General features: G+C 35.8%; 1 protein-coding gene across 1 annotated transcript in view; it reads right to left on the bottom strand.

The window, feature by feature from the left end:
• VAV3 (vav guanine nucleotide exchange factor 3) overlaps positions 1-12,517 on the bottom strand; it is a 170,336-nt gene that overhangs the window by 28,435 nt on the left and 129,384 nt on the right. The window contains exon 20 of the mRNA XM_068406000.1: positions 3,778-3,914. Coding sequence (XP_068262101.1) covers positions 3,778-3,914 — 137 coding nt within the window. The remainder of the gene's footprint in view (positions 1-3,777; positions 3,915-12,517) is intronic.

Below are 12,517 nucleotides of genomic sequence, written 5' to 3'. Positions count from 1 at the left end.
CAGCCACTGAAGAAACTGTAGCATGTACAGAAAGACCAGACCATGGGACAATATGACGTAGAGCCAGCATTACATTATCTGGCTTAGATACTGCTAGCAGTACACAGTGATATGAATCACAGCTTAAAAACCCAGCAGAGCAGCAAAGATCATGAGACTAGCTGTGGTCCATACTAGGTAAATCATTATCACAATGCAGACATTATAATTATTGTGCCACCATACACTTCTACTAATCATTTCTTCCTACTTTCTGTTTCCTGCTTGATAATTGCTTATTGTCTGATGAGTCAGTGTTTCCATTGAACACTACCCTACAGTGGCTTATGGTCTTTATAAAAGCAGAAGCAAAGGACTGGACAGAACTAGTTTTAAAATGTATATTATGTATATACAATTACATTGTATTTCTAAATTATTATATGTTAAAATATATATTACATGTATGTGTGCATACATATTCATATATTTAAGGGCCAATGAATCCCTTCAGTTCACTTCTTTCAGTGACAGTCTCAGGAAGACTAGAGGCTGATTCATGACTCTTCTACCTGTTTTAATGAGGGAGACTTTCTGAAGCCATTTGACACATTTGCTCTAAATTTCCAGACTGCTGCCTGGTACTTAGCTATGCAATGCCCATTAAATTCATTGGACATGCACAGAACTAGAACTCTTAGGATAGCTAAAATTTATAAATTATCACATCCTTCATCCACTGTTTTGTTTACTGCAAAATATGGTGAAGAGAGGAAGGAGACGAAAAATTACAAATCAAATTTCAAACTAAAAGGGAAAAAAAAGGCACTTTTACAGTGCTGCCTCCCCAGTGTTTCAATTTTATATCATAAGTATATTTACAATATACTTAATGCCTTTTGGCTGTTTACAGCAGGACTACTAACTACTCCAGAATTAGAAAGTACATCTGTAATAGCTATTACTTGATATGGGTTTAATCTGCATCAAAGAAAAGCTGGTTTTGAAAAAGGAAAGAATCAGTCCAGGAAATATCTGTATTCTTTTGGCATACCTGAGAAACATGATTGCCTGAGGATGGTGGGTAATTGCAATGCAAACCTGTGAAACTAGAATTACATTATATCTTACAGTAGGCATTGCAGCACCCCTGAAAGCCTACCCTCAGGTTAAGTAGGTACCAATTTACTCAAACCAAAAGCAGAAAAGGAGAGATATATTCACATCTATAATAAAAATCTGACTACTTCAAAGCTGCACTACTACAGCTGAAACAACTAGTAGTGCTCTGGTTAAGGGGTCTGAAATTTCCACTTAAAACACCAAGTTTTCTCCTCTCTCCCCCCACAGTCCCTCCTCCTTTTCTTATTTCATTCTGCAAGTGATGTTAGCCAAGCACCGGCTAAGTAAGCAGCATAGGTCTTCTTGTCTTGCATCTTGACTGAGCAAAGAAAAGTAGTCATGCACCAGCTGATGCATGAGTACCAGCATAAGACCATCCTTCTCTTCATATGCAGCCAGGTGTTTACTGAGGAGATTAAAATAACTTGTGATGGTATCAACCCCCACTATATTACACATTCTCTCTGAAGAAAGCTTAGGTTTTGGATGACACCAGAGAAGAGCCAGAAAGCAAATTCATGGAATTCAGAAATGTTTATCCCAGCCATCTTACTGTCGCTGTGATTGCTCACTTTGCCGCTCAGACAGGTATTTGCTGTTTCATGAAGAAAAAAACCCATAGTTCTCCTGTTTTCCAGACTACCTAACAGCTAGATTCATGTGTATATGGTCTTCAATTACTACAGAACTTACCGCAACAATCGCTATACGATCATTCAAACATTAACTTAGCAGAATTTTAACTATCAAAACACATTTGATCGCACTTAAGCTATAGCTTAAGCATTGCTTAGTAACTTGTGGTGTTTATTTGATGTACTGTGAAGAATAAAAAAATTATACTTAAACCACACATACTTACCTATTACAAGCACTTGAGTTTCTACACTGAGCAATGGTTGACTTAAAAATCCATTCCAATATTATTCTTGCGGGTCAGCTGTAAATTACTCTAAAACATCTCTTGAATAAAACTTACAGATTTTAATACAAATTGTGTTTTGCAGGTTTTTTTTCTTAATAGGCATTTTAAAATGCAGATGTCATTACAAGACTTATGAAAAGCTGTATTAAGCAGTCTGTGACAAGACAGCTTGTGAGAAAAAAAAATTTCCTGAATTATGCTAATGGAGATGACAATTTTATCAAGATTCAAATCTATTACTAAGGCTTCCAGGGAAAAAGCCTCACACACTTTCCAGTTTTTGCTAGTTAAACACAGTGAGAATCTAGCTAAATTCTGTAGCATGATAGGTACAAATAACATCTAAGACAAATTCCAGTAGATTGAGTTGACAGGTGTATATTAACATGGCAATAGAATCAGTCCCACAAGGTGCCAATAATTCTGGCTTGTGCTAATTGTATTAGTCAGATGATTACCTTCTAGCCAGTCCCAAGTCAAGAGTGTGCTTCAGTGCTTCTCTGGATCAAACTCAAGACCTTGCAGAACCAAGCCCTACATATAAAACTATATAGGCCAAAATATGCCAACGAACCTTTGAAAAAATTTATTTTTAGTGATGTGAAATATCTATGGTCTGCTAAATAACAGGTTTGGGGGATTTGGGGAAGGGGTGTTGGTTGGTTTGTTCATTGGGGTTGGGGTTTTTAATTGCAGGGGTGGTGGGGGGACACAGCTATTTACATATTTCTTGATAGATAAAACAATTCTATTGTTTATGACTTCCCCCAGTAAACACTGTTCAGGATGATGCAGTGGCACAGGAACAGAGTTCACTGTTTCATTCCTGAAGAGTCTGGAGAAAATTCAATTCTAACTAAAGCCAGGGGAAAAAAAAAAAAAAGTCATGTAACAGATGAAGCAGTTTTTATAATTATATTCGTTAACTTATTATAGCATCAGAGAAAAAAAGAAAATCACAAAGACAAGCACAGGAACAACAATTCAAGACAATGACAGATGCTTCCCAGTTGTTGTTCTATTAATATCCTGAAAGTTCTTCTGTTTAGCTCCATTTCCATTTATCCAATAATATCAGTAGTACACAGGATTCTAGTATGAACAATTAAGAAAACAATCAAGAAAAATAAGACATGCTTTAATGCATTTATCTTTGAAGTGAATGCAAGACAGCATTCTGAATTTGTTTATAGTTCTTAAAAAGAAACTTCAGTAACAATAGGAGTGATATGAACAACATGATACTGAATTTTGCCATCAGTAGAATATACTTTTCCCACGTACATAAAAACACCTGTCCTTCACTGACTTGGGAGGTCATGAAGAAGTTTAGGTATGGTTCTGTTTTGCAAAGCTATTTCTCTCCCCTATAAATCTAACTGGCTTTTGCCAATATAGCTTTTAGTTCTGCTATGTTAGAGAAGCAGTGACTGAAAATTCACAGAACTTAGCTGCTTAATGCCCTCCTTAATTCTTATAATTTCACTAGAAGGATTGCTACCAATGCCATGTTCTTGCAGATTTATTCACTGGGACTTCTACTTTAAGGCTGCAAGAATGAAGCTTTACACAATAAAGGAACTACTGGCACTTTAAAAGTAAAAGTAGTTGCATTAGTCATTTATTTTGTGTAAAACACAAAGATGTTCTTCTGTTGTTCAAAAAGGAAAAAAGTTACAAGAGCAATGTATCAGTAAGAATTTAGTATCTGGGACTAATGTAGTATAGCCATTTGCTAAATGATACAATACCTGCCAAAATAAGCTATGCGCATCTCCTCTAATTAGTTCAATAGTGTCCCCAATCTGGATATGCAATGGTGGACCGTCTTGTGTCGTTGGTTGTGGTATTCCATTGTAGTTTCGAATGACTTGCATTTTTGGTAAACCTGAACAAATGAGGAGAGGGGAAAGGGGACACAAAACATAAGTCAGCACATATTTTTAGTTAATGACAATTTATAAAATCTGAAGACCACAGAAGCAATCAATCAACAGAGAGACACTATGTCTTTATTAGGTACCTGACTAAGGCATTGCCTTGGTACTATACCATGCACAACCTAGTAGAAAAGGACTATTATGAAAAAACATCTTTGTCCTCCCTTCTTCTCGGGGTAAAGTTGATTTTATGTCTATGGAGGCTCGCTCTTCTACATGTGCACCCCTGGCTCTGCATAAGGTTCAAATATTAAGGCTATCTTTGTAGTTCAAGGCAAATTTGTTATGAACTAGTATTAAAGACACCAATATGGATAATGTCATTAGCTTTAGATCAGTATTACCAAAATGCCTACTGCTGACGTAAACATGTCCAAGAGAATAAGGATGACAATCCCAGGCTTCTCATAAGACTTTTTCTTCTTTTTTTTAAAAAAAAAAAAAAAAAAATCAAGTTTTGACTATTTTTGGATACATGTAGCAAAGCCTGGATCAATTTAATGTTTCATTTTCAAGACAAGAACTCTACCTGCACACTAGTGCTTCCACATCAATGCTGGCTGCATCTAGACAGCTGATTGTGATTTTTTTTTAATTTTTTTTTTAAAGGGAGCAATCCACTTCTTGAGACACAAAATATTTTCCCCAAAGATTAGTCTCTCTGTCTGTACAAAGAACTAAATCACTGTTTATAACTACAGTTCAAGAGCCTTCCACAAGCATGTATCAAATTGGGGGCGGGCAGCGGATTTCAGCTGGGAAACTGGGTACTGTAACTCCATGTTCTTATAACTATAACGGCATTTAAAAAAAAAAACAAAAACACTTAGAGCATTATGGACAGCTAGTGTACTGCACTAAAAAAGTGTGCTGTGAATATAAGAATACTTGAAATCAAGTGAAATACACCCACCCATAACACAAACATAGTAAAGACAAAAGCTTTTAGGAAAAGCAGTTTTTTCCCACTCTTGTACTGCAAGGAAAGCACCATTTTTAACAGAACAGATCTATTTTTAATACTCTCCCTCTATCTTTAAATAAATCTTCATATAATAATTTCCCTGTTTTTAACTGTACGTGGGATGTAAAAATTTCTACAACTAAATGGGCATATGCATTTATAATCTTAAGCAGAAAGTTTTTGGTTAAGCAAGATTTTGTAAGAATGTATATTAATAAACACAAGTAAGAGTGAAAGCATGCAGAGTCAGGTAGATGGGCTACCATATTTATACAGTTCTTGCTGGAGAGTCATGATTAACTAATTGTAACAACAAAGGATCAGCAGGCCTACAAAAGACCTATTTCTGTTGCAAGACACTACTGTAATTTAGGTGGCAAGAAATACAAATATCCATGATGTCCTCTAAATTGTAGGAAACATGAAAGAGATCACCTTCAATAATTACTACTCTCTGTATTTAAGAATAAATACTAATCCAAAGCGCTGATGAAACATTAAGCAAATACCAGCTTTTATGTTACTCAACACAAATGACACCATAACTTTTACTATTTCTTCAAGTTATCTGGCATAAAATGAGCACCTAATTATTAGTAAGCCTTTATTCCACTCAGGTAAATACTAGACTTTGCTTTATTTCTCCACTGAAGGCTGTCATGCTTTGAAATCATGCTGTGTCAACTAGCAGAATTATTCAAAAGGTAATATAGAATTAATCATGTTAAAACACATCATGCCTAAAATACTTGTGTATAATTCAATAAGCTTCATTCTGTAAAATCCTACAGCAATTTTGATTATAAAATTCCCTTGGCAGATACAGTGTTGGGAGATTTGATCTAACACCTCTTGACATCACTAGAAATAATCCTATTCATTTAAACAGGCTTTTGGGTTAGGGTCTTAGTCTTAACAGAGTTCATTATCCTGCTTCAGATCCCTTCCTAAAACTTCCTTGCCATAATGCCTACAGATACTCTGACAACTACAGTGTTGATGTGCTACAGCTGCTCTCTGCTATGGTGACCAACATATCTTATTCTTCTACTATAATTTTACTACCTACGTTTATCCAATTGAAGTCTTTTGTCTACTTAGGACTTCTTTGTGCTCGGCGTTGTCTTTGCTATGAACACATACTGCCTAGCACAATGTATACATACTATCACCAGACCTACATAAACCAGCATCTGGAATAACAGGGATACATGACTAGGATTTCCATACATTGCAATAATACAGAACAATATTGTGATTTCATTAATTACTGTATTCCTTTCTTTCACCCACTTTAGTAAGGATACTGTGTGCTAGCTTCACGGCCACTGATAAAAGATGCATGTATAAAAAAGGGAAATTATTTTCTGGTGCTAATTGTTTAAGCACACATTAGATTTGACTCAGATTCTGAAAAGCACTTTGTGCCTCAAAGTACAACAACTGAAGGTAAATTCACTCTCCAACAGAGGTGTCTGAGTCACAGAGAATATATTCATTTCAATATCAGCAATACCAGACATGTGGACAGCCTGTATTGAGCAAAGATATACAAGCACTGAATGTGCAACTAATGCATTTCACTCGTATGAAAATATCATGAGACACCTGTCCCTGTTATGTGATTTTAAACATTTTTTAAAAATCAGTTTTTCCAGAAACGGAAGACTAAATGAAATCTTTGAATCAATCAATCAGAAACAAGCACATACTATTCTGGAATAGCTGTTTTTCCATGAATAAATGTTCTTCTCACAGAACTTCCCTTACATCACCATTAAGCACAGAAGAAATAAATGGGGTACAGAAAGGTTAATAGATCGAGGTAAAGAGTCAAAGAGCTCCAAACAGAATACTTAACTTTCTTTTCACCATATAATTACAGATTTGATAATAGTAGCTCTGAAACAGTTTAGCAGATTAACATTGAGATGCTATACATTTAATTGAACAGAATCTGCTCAGCCCTTCACCTCCTAACCTACACAAAGTACACTGGGGTGTTATGGATCAAGTCCCATCCATCATTACCACAGGGAACAGCTCATAAAATCTTTCAGCTGTTAAGCAAACTTATCCTAAAACTAATTTGTTTGTTCCTACTGTCCATTTTAGAACTTTATTCGCTGAGCATTTAGAATCTTCTACTTTCCAGTGTAAATTAGTTCATGGCCAACTTACACCCATCTAGAGGCAGCAGTCTGAATAGTTCTTTTCCTTGTCTGCATTTATTTTCATAATGTAGTTACAGAGAGCAATCACACCCCTTTTAACCTTCATTTTGCTAGGCTAAACAAGCCAAGTTCTTTTAGCCTCCTCTCATAACAGATCAATTCCTCTGAGGCAGTATACCACCTGCTCTACTGAAGTTCAGACAAACAACATCTAGCATATTTTCCCTATCTTGAAATTTCATTCTTAATTGGCACATGGATTCATCACAAATATACTCATTAAGAATCCTGAGTACTTGCGGTAATATAATAAAGCAGACAAGAAAAAGCAGTATGTTACAGAAACCTGAAATGTTTTAAGTGTAATTATGGATTATCTGTGATAGAAACAGTATAGAAACATTATGCATTAATGACTAAAACATGAAATATGACAAGCATTAGAGACCCTGCCGTTGCAATGTACATAGCTGCAGTACTAAGAGTATGTGACAATCACGGAAAACTTCTAGAAGCATATCTGGTACAAAAATATTATTCATGAATATGTTTAAAAGCAGATAATAAAATCCCAACACAAAGGACAAGGTCAGGATTTTAGCCATGCATTATTATAATTAATGTTAAAAATACCATTGGCTTCCACGAGGTCAGATTTCCACATGACTGAAAGATTTTGACAGGAAACTTCCTAATTTAAAGATGCAAAACCAGCCTCACAGTTTCCAACCTTGAACTCAAAAAGCAAACCGATTCAGTTATTCCACCAATAAACAGCTGAAATTTACTTCACTTGAAAACCAGGAAAACCCCTAGATTCCTGGAAAAGTCTTCATAGTCAAGCTGTGGGTCACACATCTAACACAAATTGATGATCTAAAATTGCAGCTCATGAGAAAAGCAGAAAGCATGCTAGAGTCAGGTTTACAAAGTTACCCATTTGGCTACATTATAGAAAAATAAAACCTTTCATAAACCATACCATGCATTACAGTATTTAATCTCATGAGTCAAAGAAGAAGGTTACATTTTACAATCAACATAGTACATAATAAGCTAGAATACTCATTATATATGAAATGATGAGAACATATAAACTACTTGTATTCCTTACAGCAGCTCCGCATTCACGAACGGCATTGAATGACCCTCAGAGTTTCATGCAGAGATTCAAAAATGTTATTTTTTGCTAACAACATGCATAATGCATGCCCTACAATGACCTCTATCTGTCAAAATTTATTCCAGCATCTGTTATTTCCAAGCAACGCAGAATGTGGTTTACACTTTGGGTAGAGATCATCTTAACATACAGAATAATGACAGAGTATAGGAGCCCAGGGTTCAAAGGTGAATTTGCAAATATACTATATAGCATTAGCACAGAGACGTAAAACAGCTTTATCTGCATTAACCATCCATTCCTAGTTAAAATGAGTCTTGAAGGAAGACTTTCTTTTTCTCTAGAGAAAATATAGCCTAGTCACCAAATATTTATAACCTGATCCAAAAACCACTAACGTAATGGAAGAAAGCCTCCTGACTTCATGAGACTTTGAATCTGAAACAGAATGTTAGACTACCTGACAAGGCCACATCTTAATCTTTCCAGAATCTCAACACAATGACATTTGCCTTTCCTATAGGAAATGACATGAAAACTCACTAATTCTGTCCTCCTTTCACCAAAAGAACATTTTGCGTGTCTGTTTGGACACTCTGAACTTGCTTTAAACCTTTTTGGTTTATATTTTCATAGCTACAAAAATAGGGAATACAGCTCTGCTGAGGAACAGACTGACATTTAGTGACTGATAAGCCTTCCATAGCAAAGACCAGAAGAAATACTCCGTCTGAAATCTCAGGGTAGGTGCATCTCCAGCCATCTCCACCCTCCAGCCAGGAAATGAGGGCAAAGTAACCCATGGCAGTATCTCATTGTCTCATTAGATTAAATGTCTGAACAGTGACCCACAGTGTCATGAATCATTTTAACAGCACAAACTAAACACACAGACAAAGGAGACCTTGTATTTAAATAAAATTGAAGAAACCCAAAATTAGTATTTACACCACGGTAAGTAAAGTTAGATGGCAAAGGTTTCAGATCAAGGAGCATAACTGCAGATAATAAAGTAATAAGGAGTTATGACAAAAAAAAAAAGAAGAAAACAGTTGGGTCAATAAGGACAGCAGACTGAAGAGCAGGTGGACAGTTAGACCCACAATCTGAGCATTGATGACAAAAAACATTAGCTTTGCGACCTTTTTTGGCAACATCTTGGTCCAACACTAATATTATTAGAAGTTAGTTTACAGGAAGCTCTGAGCATGGACTATACGAAAACAAAGTCCTTTGGCATTCTCTGTATGTTCTTCAAATCAGCTCTGCTAGCTTCAGTGTTTAAAATTCATGTTCCTAATGATTTTGATGCAGAATTAACAGTAAACTGGATTCTCATCTCTTGCATTTATCAAGAGAGCTGCTTCTTAATTCCTCATCACTGTCATCTATCTCCACAACCAGTGGAAGTCAATAGCTTTGTAACACAGTTACTGCCAAAGGCAAAACTTGTCTAGAAGGACTTATCAGCTGGTGAGGAGACATGAGAAAAGCAACACTACGTAATCACTTACCAGAAAAACACTTACATTCAGTTTCTGGGACTATTAATGATGCGAAAGAAAATAGGTAAGGTATTTTTTTACTTTTAGGCTGAGTACTTATGACACAAATTACAGAACTCACGTACATGGAACATGCCAGTACAGTCTTTTTTAAGTGCGCTCTTCAGAGTGGCAATGATTTAAATAATTACTATTGGACAAAATTAATACAATGAATAAGTACATAGACGTACCTCAAAGAAGATATTTTAATTGAACTTTTAAATCTCCCAGTCTTAAGTCATTAATTTTGTATGTCATCATAATTAAAAGTTCTAATTTTAGATATTGCTTATAAGCCTTACCCTTACATTCAGGCAAGATGACTGAAATGCTGACAGTGCCTAAGAACTACCTTTGGATATTTCACTTGCCTTCTCTTTAGCTGTTTTGTCTTTGAGTACTGTTCAATAAAGTCTCAATCTTTTTCATATGATTAACCACAACCCCAAGTTTGCTGCTTGACTCATTTTTAAGTCAAAAAACCTCAAAAGGCTGATTATTAAAACATTTAACAGTTACCATGAGCCTTAAGTGAACTGTTTAAGCTTCTGCTTATATAGTGTAAGTAGAGCAGCCCTGGCAGGACTTTCTTCCATAAAAAGAAAACTCACAAACACCAGGGTGGGCAAAAATCTTCACTATGTCACAATTCAGATAACAAATTTGTAATGCAAATCTGATAAACATTCACATTTCTCTTCCACTTCCACAGAAACAGAAGATTTAAAGACTGCCATCCTATAGGACAAATAAAACTACTGAAGATTTTTTTTTTTACAGTCCTAGCCCTGCTTTCTGTGGCTGTCCTCCCTCAACTGTTCCTACCACTGTACCTCCTTAAAAACCTTGAAGCAGCATTCAGTGTTCCCTCCAGTACTTTACTACCTGTCAGATCTTCTATAATTATTCAAAGACTCAATTTTTCCACCATTTCTGTTTAATGCTGCAAATATAAGTTGTATTCTTGGCAGAGACCTCCGCAAAAATGGTCAGCCATCAACTAAAATAAGGATGTGTGGGAGGAAAAATCTGCCTGCTAACAGTCTGATCAACAACTTATCAGAAACAGAAAAACACAACTCAGGAAGTCCTTTTGCTTCTTTGGGTTTTGCAGACGTGATCATTACCAAAAAGCCCCCTGATAAGTAGCTGTACCTCCATTTTCCAGTTAAGATCCACCCAAAACTTGGAACTACATTGCAGATCATTACAAGGAAAATAAATAAGTCTAGCTATGTTATTCAATTTACATGGTTGCATTTTTGAAATTGTGTGACTTCTGAAATATTTATACATAGGGGGTTTTTTTTTGGGCAGGGGGGGCAGTTTGGGAGTGGTTTTGTTTTAGTTTTTACTTTACAGTAGTTTGTTTGCTTAAATAACAATGCATAGACAAACAGACATCTTCCCCTGCTCTGAACATCACTATTTGACTTAGCTCAAATGTTTTTTCAGCAAAGATATTTGAGGATAACTCTCTCTTTATGCTTAGTGATAATATTAGCAGCATTAGTAAAATTAGCAGCACAGGAACATGGACACTGACTGAGATGGACAGTCCCCTCTGAGTAGCAGCGTACTTTTCAGGTCTTCCAAGTCAAGGCCAAACTTAATGCTCAGCTTAGTGCTCCTATAAATACAGCTAGCATTTATTTTAATCAGAAAGAAGCAATTTAGCTAAGAGAGTACAGAATCCAAACTGAAGTTTCAGAATTTATTTTTTTTATTTAGAAAAATAACTCCAACAGAAGCCATTTGCTTATTTAAGTCCTAAGCAGGGACATTTGGCACATCGTGACATTCATTTCAAGGAATCTGGAAGCTTGCCTCTGTGCAAGAAAAAACAGGCACTGCAGAAATGCTTCTGAGCAGCCCTGTTTTTAAAATTAAGAAGAGAAAGCCATAAGGGCTGCCTTTTGGGAAAGGAATGAACCTATCGTTATTTAGATGACCAATGACCATTTGTCTTTCATGCCTTAAGGGTGGTTCTGCTCACAACTCTCACAGATTCACTCCTCACGTTTAAATTTCTTTTTTGCTTCTCAAAATAGAACGAAAAGAAACTATTAAGATTTTGGGAAGTCAGGGGACAAAACGTTACAACAGAGCAAAAGCAACCTGAAAATTAGTTAAGTACAATACAGAAAGAATCTACTGACATACAAATGCCAACTCATTCCTGTTTGCACAGCAAACATTTTCAGAAGCTGTCCTAGGCATCATGCAAACAGTCTTCTTTTAAAATACATACATTTGTTTTGGTACATCCATATGTAACTACAGCAATAAAGGATCCCATTTTCAGAAAGTCAAGTACCAAGTAATAGAAAGATCAAGTACCACTAGCTCCAGCTGCACTTCTCAAATTTTTTTTCAATTTTTTTTTTTTTTTTTACAGAAACATTAGCACATTGATTTAGAAAACCTGGGCATGCCCTAGATAGATAACTGTGGATTGCAAATGCAAAAAAGGATGTTTAAAATAATAGAAATTTCATGTGCAATTCGAACATCATGTCCTATTATTTATACTCAAAATCAGGTACTTGGCATTTAACGCTTTGATGTCTGCAGTTTGTCCTCTCTCAAACAAGAGGGCTCTCTCCAGGACTGGACCGAAAGAAAGCGGAAGAGAGCTAGGAAGGTCACTGACTTTATAATGGTCATAGCCACATACATTTTGTGATAAATTAGAGTGAAAACTATTTTTCTTTCACTGACAGACCTTGGTTTCCCTTTCATA

Source organism: Nyctibius grandis, chromosome 8 (genome assembly GCF_013368605.1).
Source record: "Nyctibius grandis isolate bNycGra1 chromosome 8, bNycGra1.pri, whole genome shotgun sequence".
Lineage (NCBI taxonomy): Eukaryota > Metazoa > Chordata > Aves > Nyctibiiformes > Nyctibiidae > Nyctibius > Nyctibius grandis.
Note: the sequence above shows the minus strand (reverse complement) of the source record. Positions and strands in the feature narration are given on the sequence as shown.